The sequence below is a fragment of the Schistosoma mansoni genome, chromosome 1, assembly GCF_000237925.1.
Source record: "Schistosoma mansoni strain Puerto Rico chromosome 1, complete genome".
Lineage (NCBI taxonomy): Eukaryota > Metazoa > Platyhelminthes > Trematoda > Strigeidida > Schistosomatidae > Schistosoma > Schistosoma mansoni.
In genome coordinates, this window is record NC_031495.1 from 45,067,386 (window position 1) to 45,091,397 (window position 24,012).

Here is a 24,012-nt window from a genome sequence, read left to right on the forward strand (position 1 = left end):
GTATAGTAAACAAATACAAGTATATGCATTGAGGCATGGATACAGAGAACTTCATAAACACACATTAGAAAGATAGATAGACAGACAGATAGAGAGTTATTTTGAATTACACACACACACACATACAATATCATACTTTTAATATTTATAATCACAATAAAAAAAAACAACATTCAGACCAAAAAGAAAAAAAAAAAAGAACCAGGACATAAACCCACAGAAAAAAAAGAAATTATAGAGGCAAAGAAAAAAGAAATAGGAGAAAAATCGTGATTTTTTTTTACTTGGACAACACAAGATCGATAACAATGAAGAAAAATATTTTTGAGATGAGAAACACAAACAAAAACAAACAAACAAAACAACGGTAGATCAGTAGAACAGTAAATAAACATTAAAAAAAAACCAAGGGATAAATGCAGAGTAAGTAAGATAGACACACAAACAAATAAACATATGAATACGATGAGGTATACACACACCATCACGTAAGAGTGTACGTATATAAACACACAAACGCAAGAGAAATGGAAGGGGGGGGGAAATAAGGAAAGACTAGAAGAAATTCATCACACATCATCAATACACACATACACTGATGTAAGAAATACTACGATAGCAATAAAAAAAAAACACATCATGAACTACAGTAACTTGTAATATATTGATTACAAGAATAAATTACAATTGATTATTCTAAGAATTAGAAGATGTATCCCCGTCAACAAAAAGAAAAGAATAACATTCACTAGTTATACCATTTACTATATATTGAAATGATATAGATGTACTTTCTTTTTTTTTAAAAAAAAATGAATTTGGATCATTTATAGAGATAATGACTAGAGTATACGTTTTTTTAAAAAAAAAAAAAGAAGAGGAATAGAATAAAAACAAAAAGAAAACATAAATTTGATTGAATCCATTCATAAAAAGTATAGAATGTATATAAGTGAAAGATTGACTAGGAATTAGACAAGATGTTTGATTTCACATTAATGAAACATAAAAAGAGAGAGAAAAAAGCAACAACAAAAAAATTAATATTAGGTATGATTGCACATGAATATTTAAGGGAGTTAGTGTGGGGGGGGGCGGGGAGGGATAAAACAATTAACCAATTGATAAGATAATTTTTTTTCTTTATAAAAAAGTCAGCTGTTCTATGTTAAACAGTCACTTTTGTCATGTTTTTTTAAATATTGCACATTGTATAATTCTGCCAATTAGTAGTAGTAGTTGTTGTTGTCAAAACGAAATGCATCCATAAAATGAGTATTGCACAGATTATGTAACTGAATAAATGCAAACAACATACATAAGTTATTAATATACATAAGTTATTAATACGCATATATAATGAATTCACTTATACATATATATATATATATATATATATATATATATAAGTACAGTGAATCTATTTGCCGCCTTTAGAGATCCCAGTAGAGTATGATGGTTTAGAAAAAAAAAGATAATTAGGAGAAAAAACTCACACACAATACCGGCATGAAGGTAAAATTAACAGGAATGGTAATTTTCTAAGAAAAAAAAATCAATGATCTGTTTACATATGTTGATATTACAGATTTTAGTTTGCGTGTAAATGTCATGGAAATAGTTTTAAATAAGACATTCTAGAATGAGAAAAAGAAAATACGAAAGAAACATTCCGCAAAACATATATGTGTGTATGAGTAGAATAAATCAATAGTTTTGATAATAATTTGAGCGATGTAACCACGGAACTATCAATATTTTGAGAAATATATGCATTATGATGAAGGTAATGATGATAGAATGATTAAATATGAACAATGATGAATATAGAGATACAGATCAGAGAAACATTATATATATATATATATGTTGGTGCCTGTGTTTGTTTTCGTGATGATGAGAGAATAAGAGGTAGAATCCATCCATCAAAACAAACCTATGTTTTACGGACGAAAACGGCGTTTGGCACATGTTTTTAATGTACAACGACGACGACCACGTTGATTATTAGGTAATAATTTATCAAAGGATTCACGAGATTTCGAACGAGTACCATAATGTGATGATGTAATGAGCATATTATTATTAGAATGTGATGATGTTTTACAAATATATTTATTACTGTCTGATTTTGATTTACAATGTCGTCGACGACGACGCCGATATGGTGATTTCAATGTTGTTGTTTTATTGTTAGACGATAAATGATCATTACCATTATCAAGGTAAAAATGATGCTTGCTTAAAGGATCATCTTCAGTAAAACTTATATCATCTTGAGTTTTTAGAAAATCTTCAAAATTAGGCGATTCAGATCGTTTAGTTATACTTAAACATTTTCTTGAGCGTCTTGTTGATGTTTTACAATTTTGCATTGGTGGGATTGAACTATTAATAATAATATCCGATTCAGGCTTGATAAAAGATGGCTGGTAATAGATGTCATCAATATTCACATGTGAATTATTAGAAAAGTCTTCATCAGTTTTATTAATCATAGGTTGTGTAACCCCAATACTGAGATCAATTTTCTCATGGTCTAAATTTATGGAAGATTCTAAAGAATGATTTTCAAACAATTGTACAGCATCACTGGTAGTAGTGGGATTAGTGAACTCATTTAATTGACTTTCGATTGCATTAGTGAATAGTTGTTGTGTTTTTGAAATAACCGAACTGGAAGATGAAATGTTATACTTTATGTGATTTGTGGCACTTTGAGATGACAATGTGGAACTGTTGGATTCTGTCGAGGAAGAAGTTAGATCCAATGGAGATAATGGGCTGATATCTGTTGGTTCGCACTGATCTGGACTTGATGTAGGGATAGACAAGGTATTATTAATATTCAGTAGTGATGAAGTACTAGAAGTATGAAAAGAAGAAAATATCACGTATAAAAGTTATGTGATGAATATTATGATTAATATTACTCACTAATATTCTAAGAAACTGAATGGAGACGAAGTCGAGTCTTAATGTATAACCAGGATTCAAACTGTTGATTTACAAATGAGTGAACTTGATTAAATTAAGGAATGATTCGAAATCCTATTTCACCTAGTAGTTAACTCAATCAATGGTAACATAAAGTAGACTTCGGCATAAATATCTATTCGCTCAGTTTCCGAATTTTATATCCGCATAGTGACAGGAAATATTAAACAGATGAATACCAAATAAGTTAGAAAATATTAGTAGTATTGACGATAATAAAAAAAAATATAAGCGTCGAACAGATGGTGTGAAACAATGATTACGCCCGTGCCACTATGACCAAATTCGAGACATATCACTTATAAGGCATTATGATCATTTAACCACACCTGACAAATTAACGTTCAAAAACTAACAAGGAAACATGCACATGGTGAAATCTTGAACTGTTAATTTGAATTCAATTGGTTTAAAGATTTTCAAAGCCTAAGCTTCCTTTTACGTTCTCCGTATTCACTAATCATATATGTACGCACAAGTCAGTATAACAATTAACATTATCGCAGATATTAATGTCTTACATCAACTCGGCGCCCCAATACTGTGAAACGATTCGCACTACTTTAGACGAAAGTTCTTACATATTATCACAGATAATCATCAACCATGGTCGACTGATTAGGGTTGAACATAAAACATAACACAGATCTTGAATAATACATGATCAAACGATTAACAAGTGGATCCATTGAATAATCTCATAGTTGTAATCCGTCAAGAGGAAAAATAAACTTTTACTGTGTGCAAAAAGGAACATTTGGGTGCAGAGTTTACCTGAAATTGTAGTTCAGTAACATCCTCATCCTTATTTATATTAAATAATGCTAATCGAAATAAGTTTACTGATTGATTGTGTTGATGTTTGATACCTAACTTCCTTCTATGTATGTGAAAATTTTTATGAATTATCACTCAGTGGTCTATCGGTTAAGGGCTCTGGCTCGAGAATGGTAGGTCCTGGGTTCGAATCTCGCCAGTGCGGGATCGTGGGTGCGCACTGCTGAGGAGTCCCATAGTAGGACGAAACGGCCGTCCAGTGCTTCCAGGTTTTCGATGGTGGTCTAGCTTCAATAGACTCATGATTTCAACTTTTAAAAGAATTTTATTATTGTCAAAAAAGTAGATAGAGGTCAACATCATATTCTATTTTGTATAAAAATGATTATTGAAAATCAGCATATCACTTAGCATATTAGCGTATTAAATATCAATATGATTATTTCGTAACTTATATTTATTACTTACTTGACCATCTAAATCAACTGGATGATAGTCATCACATAAAAAGAAATCTAAGCTCGACTAAAATACACCAAATTATGTTTATGATGGTGCTATAATACACTATTGTGGCCATCTATGTGACTCCAATTAGATCATATGAATGATCGCTGTCGAAATATACATGTTATCCATCCTCGCATATTTCACCGACTTAATTCACGTTGGTGAATAACGGAATTAAAATAAGTCAAATACGAGAAAGGGTTTCGAATACGTATATTTCGTGCAATCATTGATCAGGACAGACAATCAGAGGGACGAAGCGAAGAGAAGAGAGCGGAGCGAAATGACGCGCGATAGAGGTGTGCGAGTCGGTTCCATTTAGTCAAGCGTTAATCGATATTTATAGTCAGACAAAAAATAAGCTATAGACATGTGATGAATAGGATAAGAAGTATACACATATGTGCGCTCATATAAAAACAGTCAAGATTAATAAGCGAATAATTAACAAGGTCAAAACGTGACTCAAGAAGAGGGGATAAACTGGCCTGTCCAGAAGCTAGAATAAGGTATATGGGCTTAACGTAGCAACAGATACTACAACACATTTATGTAAATATCTCAGTCCAAAGGGAGTTCAGTAGTGGACTGAACAGTTGTGGTAACGCCTCAGATCATGAGGCTTGATGATGCGAGTCTGAATCCCATAGAGAGCATCAGTCCTCTGAAGATTGTAAGTATCCTTTCCTGATAAGTGCCAACTTGCATGATACATAGGTTAAGGGTTTACTGATAACTACCTCAATATAAGTAGGGGAGAGTTTGCTTCTGGTCATGAATGTTCCATAGAATAGGAAAACTCAAATCATCGTACATGAAGATGATCAATGTGTACGTTTTTTAATACTTTTCATTACTTTATTGTTATTATTTGTGATGTTAAGTGATCTAGACTTCGTGCAAGTTAGGACTGAGATTCTCTCTGTGCAATTCGAACCTGTGTGCTATAGAAAGAGACGTTAACACATTGAGCGCAACAATGACTGGAGTAAGAGTAAACTGAAAGAAAGTTAGGGGCGGTCAAACAAAAGAAGTAGCATCAGTCCACAAAGTAACTGATCATTAGTTTGAGTTGTGTTGGTGGATGCAGATTAACCGGTTGGAACCTGTGAAACAAACACGATTAGTAGTTGGAGACGTTGGGTAACCTAGCTCAGAATCTATCACTATGGCACAGATAAATTCATTCTATCTTTCTTTAAACCTTGAGTTTAAAAACGATCTTACTCGACGAACGAATCCCTTCTTTTCGGTATTTAACCGACTCTATTGCTATTTATATTGCTCATTCCACTTTATTTTGCTTATTAGATACAACAAATTATACTAACGGATATTTGTGATAGGTTACGGGTGGTTGAAAGTATTTCCTGTGGGAATTTATGTTATTTAAAAGTTTAAAAACTGGTGTCAAGTTCTATCTACATCCTGGTTCAGTTAAAATATGATTTTTTTATTACATAGCCTAGTACACAAAAGATATTTTAATTTTATTTTGCATTCAGTAGTAGTGTGTATGGAAAGTTTAAGACAAAATTATAGACAATAACTAGCTAATCAGAAGAACGAAATGTTAGTTTTATCAATCTGAATGAAATAAAACTCACTAGCTAAATACAAGTTGATGTACTTAACTTGGAGTTACGATTTGTGCATGTGTATGACCAACCAACATGAAGTAGATGAAGGATTTGAATCTGCAACTTAATAATTGAACATCAAGTACTTTAATAATTAAGCTACTAAGTCATATTGTAAGTGATCACTGAGTAGTGATTAGTGTCATGTTTTTCTAGGTTTTCAGTGCTGAATGAAATCTATAGATGAAGTTGAAATGTGGTCACCAATTTAAGGGACTCCATATCGCAAGTATTATATTGAGATGTTAAATGGTTTAAGGTAGCCATCAGGAAATTCTCGACCTAGGTTTAGTGCTATTTGGCACTCGTCACCAAAACACATCTAGGACTACGAGGTCACGGATGCTCCCTATGAGATTCAAACGTGTCACAGTTTGAGGCAGTACTACCAAGCTAGCACGCAACTTGGGGTTCTGGATTTCCTGCCGACTACTCACATCAACCCAACAAAAGAATCATATATACATATATATTACTTACTGTAATCGAGAGTTCTCTAAATGAACCTCTTGAAATAAAGAACTTAAATTTGACTTGAATCTATTGACACATCGATTACGAACGTTTATATCTTTAGATCCTATGGGAATTATAGTGGAAAAATTCATTGGAGATTGTAAAATAGAACCATTTAATGAATTTGGAATATGTTGATCATGTGTATGATTAGGATGAGCAGCAGCAGCAGGGCGTAACAGAACTGAACCAACACCACCACTATTCACAGTGGAATTTAAATGATGTCTATTCATAAAACTTGATTGATGAGTAGCTCGAATTTTACTGTGTGTTGCTAGATGTGACTTTAAATTTGTCGACTGAGCAAAACGTTTACTACAACCAGGCTGTGGACACGGATACGGTCGATCTCCAGTATGAATACGTAAATGAGTACGTAGATTGAAATCCAAAGAAAAACGTTTACCACAACCCTAAAATAAGAAATAAAAAATAGTTTTTGATAAAACAGGTATGTCATTTTTTTACAATTAGAACTAGTAACACATTCAGATCATATGAATGTTTATATGCAAATGCAATTTATTTTATTTATTTAAACGCATAAATATCGGTACAAAGGGGCACCATATACATATGCGCCACACAAATTTCATTTGATTTGTGTGAGAGCTGGGATACTGTCCGGGTGCCCAAATCGAAACAGGTGGTTTTCTTAGGGGGCCACACACGGAGCCTTTGACCTAAAGGTCTGATCCACAAAGCAGTGGAACATCGTAAGGAGATGCAGTCCTATGGTAGCCGGTGACCAACAACTGGTTCATACGCCATTTGTTCCCTCAGGATACTGGAGCCCATGCGCACCATTGGTTTGGAATCAGGATTTTCCAACTCCCCTAGGTAGACTTTTCGTGTCCACCGACCGGGTAAAAGCGCCGGATATTCGCTTTTCGTTCTCTCAATTTCGTAAACAACAGTAATGCCACGAGAAGGCAGTGAGTAGGACTTCCGTGGTAGAGGCTATATACGCGTGGTCATGTGAGAACATTTCGAGAGGGAGAGCGGACTCTCCTTACTTTCGGTTGTACCAGGGCATTTGGGGGCAGAAATGCAAATGCAAAGATATTTATGTACACAACACCTATAGTCACGTATTTACTGTGTGATGATTACTCATTTATTAGGCAGCAAGTGAAACAAAAAATTGTGGAGTTGGGTACAAGATCATGTAACTTGGAGGTTAAAAGTGGAGTGTTTCGACAACTCAGTTACATAACTGAAAGTTTAGAAAGATGAATGATATTCTCAAACACATTTACTGACAGCACGCATAATACTTTTTCGTAGTTACACTTTGGTATATTCAATAGTATGGTTTGCCCTTAAGGATTTAAATTTGCAGCTTATAGTCTTACGGTCATCCAATCGATCTATCTGGCAAGGATGGCTCTTAAGCACATTATTCTCTTCAATATAGTTCCATAGGTCGTGACGATAGGGAAAAGAGACCACTGCGTTAACGTAACATGTACGGTCAGAACGTATAGGTTATGAACCGAATTCATTATAAATGCTGTAATTAGACTAAAGCACTTCGAAAACCTCCAAAGATTGAGTACATACTGACATACTGCTCTACAGTTACCACCATCCCCAAACAGTCTGAATTGAACATTCAAATATGTCCCCGGACTCGAGTTGAAGTTCAAAAGGCTATAGCTAATCTGAAAAGAAGAATAGCAGCCGGTCCAGATAGATTGGCTGCAGATGTCTTTAAATATGGTGGTCCAATTTTAGCGATTAGGTTGACTAATATTTTGGCTAAAATCTGGTAGTTGGACGTAATCCCATCCGACTGGTCACAATCACTGGTTATCCAAATGTACAAGAAGGGGTCAAAATCATCCTGTGATAACCATAGAGGGATTAGTTTGACTAATATAGCATCTAAAATACTAGCGTCAATAATTATCGGGCGCCTAACTAAGACTCGTGAACTCCAAACACGGGAAAATCAGGCTGGCTTCAGACCTGGTCGTGGCTGTATCGACCACATGTTCACTATTCGTCAGGTTTTAGAACACAGACATGCTTATCGGCGTCTTACAGTCTCAGTTTAATAATCAAGATATTAAAATATATTATAGGGCAACTCATACTTCTGAAGGGTCCCGACCTAAGACAAAAATTATGTCCGGAACTTTCTAGTTTTCAACAGTTTGCTTACTTGAAACTGTATTCCAATTGAACTAATTTCAGACATATACTGAATTAAATGTTTATAGTCATGACTCAAAATGTAAAAACAAATGCTTACATCAAATGCACATTGGTAAGGCTTTTCCCCAGTATGAACAAGTTGATGACGTTTCAATTTGCTTGATTCAACAAACGCTTTACCACATTCTGCACAGATATGAACGCGTGGACCATGGGTATGTAAATGTTTACGCATTGCAGCTGTATCTCGAAATGTTTTCCCACAACCAAGATGAGGGCAGAATACAGTACGATTTGATGTGAAATCAGATGGGATTGTAGCGGTTACAAGTGATGCTAAATCACCGGGATTATTGCCTCCTAATGAATTATGACGCATTGTGGAAATATAAAATCCATTTTGACTGTATAAAAGTGAAGACTGTAAATCCGTTGATTGCATAACAGAAGAATGTGTCATAAAATTTATTCCTTCGCTCTTCAGATATGTGGCATCTAGATAGAAAATAGTAGTATTACATGTTAAACTATAGTTGCATGAACATTAAAAATGCAAGTTTGCAGGATTAATATATATTCGTCAAGTTATCAAACGTTAAACAGACCATTCATTTCCCCACATCAAAGTAGGCAGATTGGGATTCGAACTATTGATTCAACGCTTAAAATTCAAGTACTTCAAACACTAAACCATCATCCATACACGTAAAGAAGTGGGTGTATTTAGCTGTTACCCTTCATTAAGTGCTGAACATCCTATGAGCTTATTCCCTATGCTTGTATTCAAAGTATATATTTTTCATTTTATCATGTTTGTGTTTTTGTCGTTAGCCTGATATTTTCACATAGCAGTAAAGTGTCAACAAATCCAATCATTTCAGGACACTGATTACCAAATTTATAAAACATAAGCAAGTCTCGGGGCCATAAGGAAATACAGAGCAGACTACTGCACAGGATACTTAACCTTTGATAGGTACACAGACAGATGTGGATCATGTCTGTGACACACGTGGCCAGATTTTCGAAATGAGTCAAGAGGACTTTTGTCATTCGTGTTGTTGAGGTTTTGTCAGTGATCAAATCACTAGGGGTGATGAAAATGTCAAAATAAGTAACGTTTTCAAAAATGTTTTACTTTCTAAAACTACATTGAACACTACTGCAGACCAGTTTCAGGGCAACATTTCGCATTTAGAAGGAGAGAAACATAACCCAAACATTTTGGTACATTTGTGTGAATGATCATCAGTTTGCATATACAAATAAATCCCCAAATAAGGTTAAGAGGTGTTTCGCATAAAACAGACGGTTGAACAAACGGTGTACTGAACAAGAACACAAGTAGGGACAATCGAATGTATTTAAACACAAAATTACAGAATCTGCTAGTCAAATCTGAGAACCAAACAGTAAACAATTAATTTGCAAAATATCAATCAACTGTTTCGAATCTGACTGTTTCTTTGCAAATGTCAATCAATCGTCTCAGACTTCACTGTTCCTTCATTTCCATACCAATCGCTTTCTGTTCCCGTTCTTTCCTTCCCAATCTTCTGCTACCAGACATCCTATTCCTGACTCATGATAAATACTACTTATGCCGATATAAGTAGCACACCCCACAACGGGATCGATGGTTGTTGATTGACTAATTAAATATTAAATATTGAGTCAAACCGTCAACTTTAAAGGCATAGCAAACACGAATTTATGTGCATGTTTATGTCTCCAACGTATAGAAGCTCATGTCTACAGTGATATTAGAACACTAAAGACCCATGATAAAATCAAAGGATATGTACAGTAACCAGTTGTCAGATTATAAGCATAAAATATTTTTGTGATGTTGTTAGGATTAGATTAAAATTAAGCTTTTATATGGCCAGAATAAAAAAATAGAAAGACTGTAAAGGCAAAAAGAATGTGCATTTCAAATTATTAGCTACAGTATATTTTTAGTGGTAATGCATTTGACTAAACTAGGGTGGTTTAACTGTGAAGACTTTACTGTCGTTTTGGATATTGTGAGCACTTCTAGAAGTGAACTTTTCTAAAAATTATTCTACAAGTACCAAATTAATTCATTTGGCGAGACTAAACTATACTGACGACCTTAGAACGAATTTTAAATGACCTTGAGAAATATTAGCCAATCAGAAGACAGTTAGTTTACAGTAAAAATATATTATACAAAACTCAAAAATTAAAGGGGATACTGTTCTTTAACATGACTCAAAAACTTCTCAAGGTCAGATATAGGTTCAGAAGTTCTAAAATCATAGTGCATACAGTACAGGAACACATCCATATGGCTCCATAGTAGTCGACCTCTGAAACCATGATAAGATCTCAAAAATTCTTTTAGCCTCGACCACATAGCTTCAATGTTGTTGGTATATTGGTATGGTTTACGGTTTAGGGTTAGAGTTAAGGTTTAAGGTTGGGGTTTAGGGTTAAGGGTGAGACTGTAATTTATGGACAACCTTAAACCGACGCTAGAGTGACCTTGAGAGTGTCAACATAATAACTAAGACCATATGAGGGTTATAAACCTGTGTGAAGAATTCAAATTATGATTTACAGTTCATGGTTAAGGCTAGGAATTATACTTAGGGTTTTCATCATGAACTGACATCAGTATAATGCCAAAACTCTATTTATCCAAATGGATAATTGAATTTCGCGCCAAAATCTTATGATCACTTCTCTTGTAGACGCTGAATTATCACGTCTTCCCTAAAATCCTCTGTAAACCGATCGTACGTAAGCATCAGGTACCGAACTTAACGCCGTGACCTTGAAAACCTGCGAAAGCTCCTGATTGGCTCGTCAGTATAGTTTAGTCTCGCCTTCATAGAATACATTCAGAAAAAACAATTTTCATTCTTAATCCGAAGCATTACAAATATTTTTAACTTTTATAGTAACTAAAGGCAAACTGAAGACAACAGAAAATAATTTATATTTCCCTGTGACTGGTTCATAAATTGGTAGTTAAGGCATTCGGTTTTCAATAGATTAGGCTGCGAAATCAAACACCTTTGCAATTAGTTTAGTTTGAGCAGTCGTGTAGTAATAAACCTAGTTCTTACACAATGTAGCTTAAAGACAAGTACATAAACCTGTACTTGGTAAATGCGTAACATAAGAACTTATTCGGTATGGTAAATTCGATAATACATTTTTTCTACAAACAGTAAGTACTCGCCAATTATGTGTACATATGATCTTTAGTTAATAAACAATAAAGTAATTATAGTACTCTGTCTTAGATTCTATAGCGAAATAGGCGGATGAATAAAATTTTTTATGGGCGTGGTCTATACCTTTAATTTGTGCACAAATTCGTGTGTATGTACTTATTTATGATAAGAAATGAAATACGGTAAAACTAGAATATACCTTTGAATTAAAAACAACGTGGACACTATTTAATTGTGACTCACAAAAAGACAATAACTAAGTTTGTTTCTCACCAATTAAAATTAGTAAGCTACTAAGTATAGTGACGGATCCTTAGGTGCTCTTGTTCTCCCATCTCTTGACGACGGTAAGGATCTTACACTTTTCTACCCTGATAATTCACTGCATTCAAAATTCTAACTATTAATTTTTAGTGCAGTCTATATATATACATATATATACACTGGTCACCAGGTAAATTTTGTACTGCAACTGATTGGCAGATACTTAAGTATCATATAGTGGGTCACAGTTCACAAAGTTCTGACGCTGTTGAGCTGTAAATCAAGTGTATTCGCTTCATATCATCCACAGTCAAATCCGCAGGTTAGGGTTCCGTTAACACCTCCAAGTAGGTGCTTCTACAAACAAAGGGAGAGAGAGGGGCACAAATACGAAGTTTCTTATCTATCGATCACACCTTGCCTAATAGCACAACTCCTAACAAATTATCCCCGCTGGAAACCTTAATGGATCGAAACTTAAGAACTCACCATACCATGATGCCGTAGAGACGACCCGAAATTCAAGCTGATTCTCCAGTATTCCGAGTAGGTACACGAGAGTTTCCTTACAACTAACGGCTTCCCATGGTCAGTGGATATAAAGGTATATATAACAAGGAGGCAAGAGGGGTATTTCGTATGACTTAGCTGTGGGAGAAATACTACTGAGCCAAATACAACCAAAACATACCCTTAGACATTTTGCTGGACACCTTCAGTTTACTAACCCTGGAAAATTTAAACAACCCGAACGCATAAGTCGGATTTATGAACAAGATGGTTCGACCAATGCAGATGGAAGACGGTACAAGTTCAGATGAACCGGGAAGAAGTTAGTTGTTAATTGGGGGTAGGTGTTAGAAATGCTGAACCGCCAGATACAACGCATCAGATTGAATTATTTGTAAGATTATATATTAATTTAGTGGTTTTTGTGCGTTTGGATCCCAGTAAGCTTTTACTGCATTAATTAATTCTGTGATTTCTTTTTAGTATAATATTCACTTGTATTAATGTTATAAACGTAAAAGAGAGGATGCTGGTTATAACTCTAGGGGTTTCTGTTATAACAGTCCTTTCACTTCTTACACGTATGTGGGACGTTAATTTACCTTAGACGATTATCTACACTAGATTCCCACCCAGTGTCTATTCTACAGGACTTCAACACAACTCAGATCAAGAACACGAGATTAGCCTGACTATAACGTCAATATATTTCCACACCAAAATCCGACACAAAGAACAGTCAATCAATAAGTGTCCATCAACAGGGAACAGTCCATACATAATAAGGATAGGGGAATATATATATAACATATAACACCTGTCATCCTATCTAATGTCTGACTCATCAAGACAACCAATCACTGTCATTCTCGCCCACACATCAATTAACTGTGACAGTTCCTTCTTAACCACTGAATATAATTCGTACGTAAGTGAGAGAATTTTCTTTGGTCGCTACTGAGAAAATCTTCCCCACAATATTTGTTTTTCGATCAGCTGGGAGTACGAAGAAATGGGGAACTATGGTGTTCTGGTAATAAAGTGTAGTCGAGTTATCATTGTTATTATAGTCATATCAGTAAAATATTAAATAGCAGTGCGAAGTGATAATACCAGACAGTTAACCAAACTGAAGTAAGTGGAGTGGAACCTTAATCTGATATTCTAAGGTTGACAATTAAAACCTTTAACTACTTCGTAAATTAAGTGTTGTAAACTTAAAACGGACACTAAGTAGACTATTATTCATTAAGGAAAATAATGAACACATTTTACAAGATTGTATGCAGACTTAACTGTTAGATCACAGTGTAAGTGTTCTTAAAAAGAAACTATTGTAGCATAATAATTAAAATTTACCTGATCTAGAATTGGGATATGATGAGGCAATCACAATAGCTGGTTTTCTAAGAGTGAGTGGTGTATTAGAGTTAACGAATGCAACTTTCGGAAACCAAGTTGGACTAACTGCTGATTCTTTCATTGATCCAGGAAAACGAGGAGCAGCTAGAAACCCGCAATGAGCAATACGTGTAGAAGTGAATGTTGGTTTAAAACATGGCTTTAATTCATTAAATGAACTTTTTGTACGAAGGATGGATGCACCTGATTTTAGTGTTATTTGTCCACAACGGCGATATTTTGACTTCAAAGAAAGACAAGTTGATATTGGCCTAGATGGATAGCTCGGGTTAACTGTAGTGGTTAGATGGTTAGCATGAGATGGCAGTCGTATTAGTTCAGTTTTTTCCGCAGAAGATAATGACGATACAGGTACTATGGTAGGGATTTTAGTCGTAGACTCATTTGAGTTTGAATTAGATGAATCAGGCGATGTAAGATGTTTTATTTGGACGTAATCATCGGACTGATTCGTAGCACAGTTATCTGACGAAAACAAACCGCATGCATCCACTTCTGAATCGGATGGATTTATTTGTGAAGAATCTGAATAATTAGATTCAGTGTGAAATAATGGTAATGGAATATGAAGATCGGAAAGTCTCTCCAAAGAAACATCATCACCATCAATTATATCGTGACTGGTTACATGATCTTTGTCAAACACTTCATCTATATTATCTGATGAAGTTACTCCGATGTCATTAGAAATCGATAATGGACTATCGGGGTTACATAAATAAGCTTTATCAGTTATCTCTTCAGATCCATCATTCCACGGACATTTATTATGCTTCTGTTCGTCGGAAAAAGAATTCTTATCATGGAAAACATCGAGTTCTTTATTGCCTATAAACAAAAGAATATAAACAGTACATTAAGGTGAAATAATAGTTGATACACAAAAAGATGTCTCCAAATGCCCTGGAGAGTCAACTCCACCTCTTGAAAGGCTCTCACATGGCCACGTGCATACAACCACTGTCAGGGAAGTCTTACTCACTGCCTTCTAGTGGTGGAGGTGTTTACGAAATTGAAAGGACGAAAACTGAATATCCAGCATTTTAATTGGGTTAGTGAATCCACTCACAGGAATTGGAAAACCCTGATTCCAAACTAATGGTGCACATGAGCTCCAGAATCCTAAGGAGACAAATAGAGTCAGTCACCGACTATTATGGGACTGCAGCTTCTAACGTTGCTTCATTGCCTTGTGGATTAGACCTATAGGTCAAATGCTCAGAGTGTGACTCTCTGGGAAATCTATCTGCTTTGGCTTGGAAATCCGGGCAATATCCTAGCCTTCACACGAATCGAATGATTTATGTAGCGCATATCTATTTGGTGCTTCCTTGTACCAATGTTTATGTTTAAGTAATAATAATAATAATAATAAAAACAGATACAAAACCAGATGAAGACGTAATCGCGCTTAAAAATAATATCACCACTCAACACTAGTTAGAGAACTAGTAAATATTAGGCAAACCCAAGCAGTTGGTTTATGAATGTTTAGGACTTCTAAACGAGTCGACAGACGATAATACCGAACAACAAACGACATGGAAAATCACAGAAACAGGAGGCTACGTTTACGCTTATAGTCAAAGAACTATTGAAAGTAGCTGAACAGTCCATGTTTTATTCAGTCTGTGTTGACAGAACTGAAATTTACGTGATAAATTTTTATACTAATTAAGCCAATATTTATACTTTCTATAGTCCTGCTGTAAAATTCGTTATGTTGTGACAGTTCAGATTGATAAGTTTTCGTAAGTCTATGAATAACGACTACTCGGGGATAAGTTTGATGATTATCTTGGACCACATATGATGCTGAGTGTAAATAACGTCAACATTAGGTAACTTATGAGATCTAATAGAGTATGACAAACAATACAGGATCTGGGACAAGTATACTTCTAGGGTAATGGTCACAGTTTATATCATTGGCAAGAAAAGATTCATGATATTAATTGTCGTGTGGACCTAACAACAGGAAATCGAGTTTAAATGAAAAGAAACTGGACAAAACATCTGTAAAACAACACAACGTCCAAAGTGAGGGGAAAACAAGAAATAAATAAGTCTTTACGATAGAAATCGGCCTTAATTTATGTTAATTAAGCATGTAGTTCCCTGTACAACTTAAATGAGCAAACTCATTAACTGGTACGGTCTAGTGTGGTCGAAAAACAAACTCATCGATGATGCTGTCAAACGCCCACCACCTCGATTGGTCCTGACCTTGGTGTGACTATGCTTACTTATTTTCTGAACACAAACCTTATTGAATTGTTTGCTGGCCTCTAGTTACTGCGCAGGACGTGATATTTTTGTCGCTTCAGTTTCTCCTTTTAGCAGATTGAAATGATCTTTGTTTATGCACTGCTTGTATTAATTTATATTCCAGAAACGGATTTTAGTGTTACAAACCAAACAAGTTAATTGTTTCGGCTTTGGTCGTGTCAAGACTGTGTGAAACAGTTTAGGGACTTATCATAAAATTTATCTGTAGAGTAATTAAATCCTACATATTCATTGTTGACTCTGGAAGCAGTCTTTTACTAACATTCCCTATGAAAACCAAAGTTCCATGTCGATGTGATAATAGAAATCGGATTCTAGAGAATTAGGAAATGGTTAGTGATAAACAGAATGAACCGGGAGTGTTGTTATATGAACATGGATATTTGGCTAATCTTACTCTGGGGAGATACTTTCGAAGCAATTTCAGAAAAGAATCAGACTATGATTTTCACAGCTCTTTGTATATCTTTCCAAGCAACATCTTGGTCCGTCTCGTTTTCAGAGTTACCTAAGTGTGACCTCAGTTGTTCCTGGGATCTACTTTTGGCTTTCTCGTTACTGGTTTCAACTCTTATGAGTTTTTTTAGTGTGGTTTTTCTGCTTCCAATGTGACGCAAGCAAACTCATGCCTGCATTAGAGCATGGTCGGAGTCCAAATATGTATTCCAGAACGAGTGACGGTCTTCTATCGAGCTTTTCAACGATCACTGATGACAATATGGTCTATTTGAGTCCATCGTTGGTTTGATGTAAGGGGTTGGCATGTTAAACGATGTCTCTCCCTATGCCTAAAATTAGTTTGCTAAAAATAGACGATTGTCTGAGCACAGTTGTAACACATGATCACTATTATCTGTTCGCTGAGTTGGGATATTAAAATAATGATCTAAATGTCTCTGATTGATTTAAACGACCTACTTGGGCATTAGAGTCACCTGCGACTAGTACTATGACCGAGTGTCTAGCTTTTTAAAGAAGTTCATAAAGCTTTCTGTGAAATTCATTTTTCACTTCATCCGGGCTGCAGTTAGTAAAAGCGTAGGGAAAAATGACGGAAAGGCAGCGACGTGTGTCCTTATCCTTTCGAGTTTTTACAGAGCCGTTTAGCCGAACAGCACATAGGCGACTCTTAACAGGGATTCATTCTAAAAGTGCTTCTTCTGCCCTCATACTCAGTGCTATGCCTGTACATAGGGTGTGTAAGTTGAACATTCCAATGTGTAGTTTGGAGCAAGGTTTCAGTAGACCTGGGAGTGTTTCGCGCACTAGAATTGTTGGCCATAGTGACACTTGGGGAGGAAGTCAAAAGAGGAAGTTTATGGTTGAAAGTCGAGGTAGGAGGAATAATAGGAATCGAAGAGGAAAATTGATTATGAATACAGTGATCTTGAGTGCTGTTAGATGTATGGGGGCGGTTATCACTCTGCGGTTGCCCACACCGCGGAAGGGTTCTTCTGGAGGTACCTGAGAAGGAAGTTGGGTTAGAGTTGGTCTTAGTGACCTGAGAGCGTGACCACAGTGCCCAAGGAACAACTGCTTGAGGCCGGTCACACACGACCTCTTTGTGAGTCATTTCCAACCGACCCGCTTGGTATGGTAGGACTTTGAGGAACGATTATTTATTATTATTTAAACACATAAATATTGGTACAAGGAAACACCAGATAAATATGCGCCGCACAAATCCCATTTGATTTGTTTGAGGGCTGTGATACTGCCCATGTGTCCAAACTGAAGCAGGTGGTTTCCTTAGGGGGACACACCCGGAGCCTTTGACCTAAAGGTCTAACCCACAAGGTAGAGGAGCATCGTTAGGAGATGCAGTCCCATGGTAGCCGGTGACCCACAATTGATTCATACGCCATTCGTTCCTTCAGGATGCCTGAGCCCATGTGCACCATTGGTTTGGAATCAGGGTTTTTCGACTTCCCTAGGTTGATCCTCCGTGTCCACCACCAACCCGGTTAAAGCGCCGGACATTCGCTTTTCGTTCTCTCGATTTCGTAAACAACACTAATGCCACGAGAAGGCAGTGAGTAGGACACTTCCCTGACAGAGGCTATATATTCGCGTGGCCATGTGAGAGCATTTCGAGAGGGAGAGCAGACTCTCCCCACTCTCGGCCGTACCAGGGCATTCGGGGGCGATTGTTCCAGACGGTATAGCTCGATTGGTTTATTACGATAGGTAAACCCGACTACAACGTCAAGGTAACAGCAACGGTCAGGAGAATCGAAAAGACAACTACTTGATGTCGGTTAAAATACTTTCTTGAATAACTGTTTTGATTTTGTACTACTGTCTTTAAAATTTCTAAACCCTACATTTGTTTATCATCACGAGTATATGAAGTTAATTTACGCATGGTATACTGAGTGATTCTTTTCAATGATAGAGACTGATTGGGTGTTATTTAGACAAATGTGCTCAGACTTGAATTTGAGTTAGTCGTAGAATGACCTACACTAGAGTAAACTAGAGGTAAAGATTGGTAGGGAAATGACAGCATAGTTCTATATATATATATATATGTATATATATATAGGCCCCTATTACACCATACTAGTTACGGTTGTTTTAAGTAAACCCATGCGTTGATTTAAGCGCACCATCATAGAAAATAACTTAATACTTCACTACAACCAAGTAACTGAGTAAATGTTTTAACATTTAAAGAAAACTACTTAAATAAGTAACGATTGAACAAAAGGACGATGCAGTCTAATAGTTAACAAAGACAGGCTGTTAAATATTGAGTCCGGGTGGAAATAAATGCTGCTATTATCAGTTTTGTCAAAAATAAGACTTTTTCATAGGTTGTTTTTTTCTGTCGATCTATCTTCCCTTAAATTATGAGATAAAATTGCTTCATATCTTTCTTCCTGTACTATATCGTTATATGCAATCTTTGATTTATACATCACCGCCGTTGGATTAACTACTTATACGAATTTAGTGTTGATCTTGTTATAATGTGGTATGGTAACTTGAACTGATGCATATATGTGCCTTGTCCTACGTTGTAGCTGACTGACCCGATTTCGGTACCAGGTTCTTAGTTACTAACTATATAGTTTATAGTCTTTGATTTAATTACTTTGGACTCTACTCTTGACTTTACTCATGAATAGTTTGATACAATAAGAATGGGTCATTTTTTCTAAAGACTCGATTTTTACAGGAAGCGTTGAGTCTAACCGTTGCATCACTCATGCAATTATTATATTACGTGAATGTAATGACAAGATGTCAGGAGTGCAAAAAGCAATCCTTTCAAACGGGAAGTGATGTTAAACCTGTGTGTGCCGACTCAGGACAAGTATATACTGGCATACAGGTCCTCTTACCGAGTAGTCAGCTCCAGAAACCTACTACAGTAAGAAGTGGTGTCCGAACCTTCAGCTAACTCACTTAAGATATCATACGTGTGTAAAAGCTTGCTAAAAAAAAACTAATACTAGCCTTCAGTCTTCCGTCTCCAAAGCACAGGTCTGAAATATGGATCCGCGTGCACTAATACAAGCACCAAACAGACATCAGTTACACAAACACATCCAAGCACTATTCAGTGACGGACCAAGGACTAACAAATTAATTTAACATCCTACATAGACACTGTAATGAGTTTCTAATTAGAAGATTGTATGAAGACAGATACATACCTTTATCTTTATGACTAGTACTGATTCGTGAACTCTTGGTAGAGAATAGTCCAAACTTTTTTGGAAGTCCTTCTATGTATGGTGGTTGATCAAGATTTGATGCGAGATGTTCTTCACCAATAACTTCCTCACGTACATCTAAAAGATCTGCAGAGTCCATCAAAAATAGAGCACCATAAGAATCATTATTAGGCATTTCCGGATATATTTCCACATTATCGAGTGAGAAATCAGACTGCAGATCAACTGTGGAGTAACAGTTGGTAGAAAAATCACTGTTAAGTTCATTTTTTATTGAGGAATCATCGAAAAACGAACCAATCATTACTCTGGCAACACACTTAAACGCACCGCGGTAGATACGCTAGCATATTCAGTTATCAGTTTCAGTTTCCAGTTTCAGTTTTGAGTTATGGAAGGACAGGAGAACTAGTGGCCTGTGTTAGTCTTGGAAATGGTGGTCTCTCAGTTGAACCAACCTTTTTAGAAAACAGAACGCGCTATTTAAAAAGGACAGTGGTATTTTTCCTCGTTGAGTAAATTCTATTGTCTTAATCGTTATTAACGTATCAAGACTACTGTTTATACTTTGATTGAATTCCTTTCAGTTAAAGTATTCGACTAGAGTATCATTTTTGGTATCCTAAATAGTTTTATCGTCGGTACTCCAGAGTACCTTGTTTTTTCCATTGTATCTGCTAGTACTTTGGTCCTAACTATTTATAGTTTTTTCTACTTTTAGTCAAAACTCACTTTCTCATCCTAAAATGACTGGAAGGTGCAATAAAAGCATTTGCCACCGCCCATGATGTCGATATCCCGTTGACAGCGGCATGCAGTGCGATGAGTGCAAAGGTTGGTACCACGACGTTTGCACGAATCTAACGCCTGCAGCTTTTAAGCGGTTCAGTAAGAATGGATGCATATGGCTATGTCAACAGTGCTGTTTGGATGCAAATAGCCTGTTAACCGAGGCCATCTCAATGGTAAATGCCGCGAAAAAGTGTCTCGGCAAGCGCGGTCGGGACACATCGGTCAGAACTCGATCTGTCGATACGCAGATTGACATAAGGCAGGCCCAAGTGAGTCCAAAAAATGCTGACCCACACTGTCCAAAGGAGGAAGGACATCCTCCAAAGAGGTCTGTCACAACCAGAAACTCGAGAAAAAGTCTCTTCTGTCCCTCGTATCAAAAATGGTACCCAGAAGGGAACTTTCGGAACCCAAAATCGCAAGGCTCGATTGGTTTCCAGCGCGAAAGATGACCCAACCTCCCAAGTCGTCCTGAACCTTCCGGAATCCCCCACTACGCCTGACGCGACTGTGGTTACTACTCCAAAGAACGTCGACGATTGGGTACGGGTCGTAAGGAAAAAAACGGCAAAATGACGTAAAAGGGAATCCTACCCCCACCAAAAGGGTCGAAAAGCCGAAGTCTGATCACAGCGACAGATCAGTCATTTTCCATAGAGTCAAGGAGAGTGACAGCTCAGAACCGAAAGCTCGTTTTGAGCATGACATTGTGTTGATAAAACAACTACTCAACCAAGTTATGCCCCAAAACATCTCCGGAGTCACCTTGCTAAAGGTGTATAGACTAGGAAACCTGGCGCATCTGAAGCCAAATCAGTCTAGACTGCTCAAAGTCGTTTTCAAATCCCCAAACGAACGCGACTTAATCTTAGAAAATGGACACAAATTGAAGGGTTCAGGAGTTTTTCTCTGTAAGGACTTACTGTTGGCGGACCGTGTAAAAAGACGGGAAGCCGAAAAAGAACTACAGCTCAGATTAGACGCTGGCGAAAAAGACCTGAAAATTATAAATTTTCGGGTTGTGAGGCTTCGACAGAGGATGATGCCGAAGCCACTCTGGGTGAAGCACGAGGCCACTTAAATAGGCTTCGGATCTGTTATACCAATGCCCGGAGCTTACTCAATAAGCTACCGGAACTAGGTGTACAGATTGACTCAACTAGGCCAGACATAATCGCAGTCACAGAAACATGGCTGACGCCGTCTTTAGATAGTAGGGAACTTGATTTCGAGGGCTTTACATTAGTAAGGGCCGATAGGATACAAACGCGTAAAGGAGGGGGAGTAGCTCTGTTCATTAGGAATGCTATTCCATTCACCATTATCGACAGTGTATCCCATGAGAGTGGGACGTACGAATTAGTTAGCTTCCGCCTGAAATACAGGGGACAAGAGTTGCTGCTTAGTTTGATCTATCGCAGTTCAAGATGTGAGGTAAACGAGGTCCTGCTAAGCAGTCTCAACACTTTATCACGAAGTGATCGATGTCTAATCCTAGGGGACTTTAATGCACCCATGGTGGACTGGGGAAATCTGCGGACTGAATCGTCAGCAAATTCCTTCGAACAGGAACTAGCTGATGCGGTAATCACATGTGCCCTCGTGCAACACGTGAAGGAAGCAACTAGGTACGACCCGGGCTCTGCATCATCCTTACTAGATCTTATATTGACTCACTATGAGGATGACGTTGCAAACCTGGATTACATGCCACCCCTAGGCAAAAGTGATCATGCAGTTTTAACCTTTGACTTCCATATGACTGTCGATCACGAGCATGCCTCAGCTCAATCCAGACCTAACGTCTGGAAAGCAAACATACCAGACATCATGAAATCAGCATCATCAGTAGATTGGAAAATAGACCCAGGGTCATCAATCGAAACGGCTTGGGACGTATTCCGGAATTTATACTTAAAAGTTACCGCCCCCCACATTCCTTGGACTACACCTAAGGGGCCGAGAAACTCCCCACCGTGGTTCAGTAGGTAGGTTCGCATCCTTCTCCGTAAAAGAAGGAAAATGTGGGGTGGATTTAGGTTACTGGGGACTGACGAGGCAAAATCTCAGTATCAAAAGGCTCGAAATACCTGTGCCTCGACCCTCCGTAAGTCCAGAGAGCTATACGAAGAGAAAATCGTTAGGGAATCCATAGAATGCCCTAAACGCTTGTATTCGTATATAAACCAAAGGACAAAAAGAAGAAGAAATGTTCCTTCACTATGGGGAGACAGTACTGCCTCATCACTAGTGGAGGACGACTTTGGCAAAGCTAAAGTATTCTCTAAATACTTTAGCAATGTATACACCATAGAAACACCTTTCTCACCAGTCCATGAAAATCCCCCACACAAGCACTGGACAGCGTGACCATTAAAGAACTCGGTGTCTTTGGTCTGCTAGTTAAGCTTGACATAGGTAAATCCACTGGACCCGATGAACTGCATCCTAGGTTACTAAAGGAATTAGCTGACTTTGTTGCGAACCCTTTAAGTATATGTTTTAATCTATCCGTAACCCAGGGTCGTCTACCAAAAGACTGGAAGAACGCCATAATAAGTCCAGTCTTCAAAACAGGTACAAAACATAAGCCTGAGAATTACCGACCCATTAGCCTAACTAGTGTGGTTGTTAAAATCTTAGAAAAGATTATTCGGAAGGAGCTGTTAAAGTATCTCGATGAAAACCGGATCCTCTCCGAAAAGCAGCATGGTTTTAGAACAGGTTACTCTTGTCTCACAAACTTATTAGTCGCTCGTGAAAGCTAGTGCGCTCTTAAGGACTAAAAGTTACCTATAGACGTAGCTTACATCGATTTCAGCAAAGCTTTCGACAAAGTTCCGTATAACCGGCTGTTATATAAGCTAAGGAATGTCGGGATTGGAGGCAATCTATTGATGTGGATAAAGGACTTCCTAGTTGGGCGTCAACAAAGAGTAAGGGTGAACTCCAAGTTGTCTAGCTGGGAAACTGTGCTTAGTGGAGTCCCCCAGGGTAAAGTTTTGGGGCCAGTGTTATTCCTCCTGTACGTAAATGACCTCCCTCGTCTACTATCGTCATCGGTCTTACTCTGTGCTGACGATGTCAAGATATGGAGAGCGATACAAAGCAAGGGCGATAGCTTAGAACTTCAAAATGACCGGGAGAGATTATCTGAATGGTCCCAAACCTGGTGTTAAGTTTGTCTTACATTGTTCCTACTCGCTCTCCTTCCACTTCTTTGTTTATTGTTTTATACTACTT

General features: G+C 37.2%; 1 protein-coding gene across 1 annotated transcript; it reads right to left on the reverse strand.

Moving 5' to 3' along the window:
- Nucleotides 1-1,943: 1,943 nt before the first annotated feature.
- Smp_164190 (putative transcriptional repressor protein yy (yin and yang) (delta transcription factor)) lies at nucleotides 1,944-20,281 on the reverse strand (the record flags this gene model as incomplete). Its single annotated transcript, XM_018794568.1, has 5 exons — nucleotides 1,944-2,865; nucleotides 6,405-6,856; nucleotides 8,701-9,098; nucleotides 13,943-14,833; nucleotides 19,957-20,281. 5 exons carry the CDS (start codon nucleotides 20,279-20,281, stop codon nucleotides 1,944-1,946), a joined length of 2,988 nt encoding a protein of 995 aa, XP_018648968.1.
- Between the last annotated feature and the right edge of the window lie 3,731 nt (nucleotides 20,282-24,012).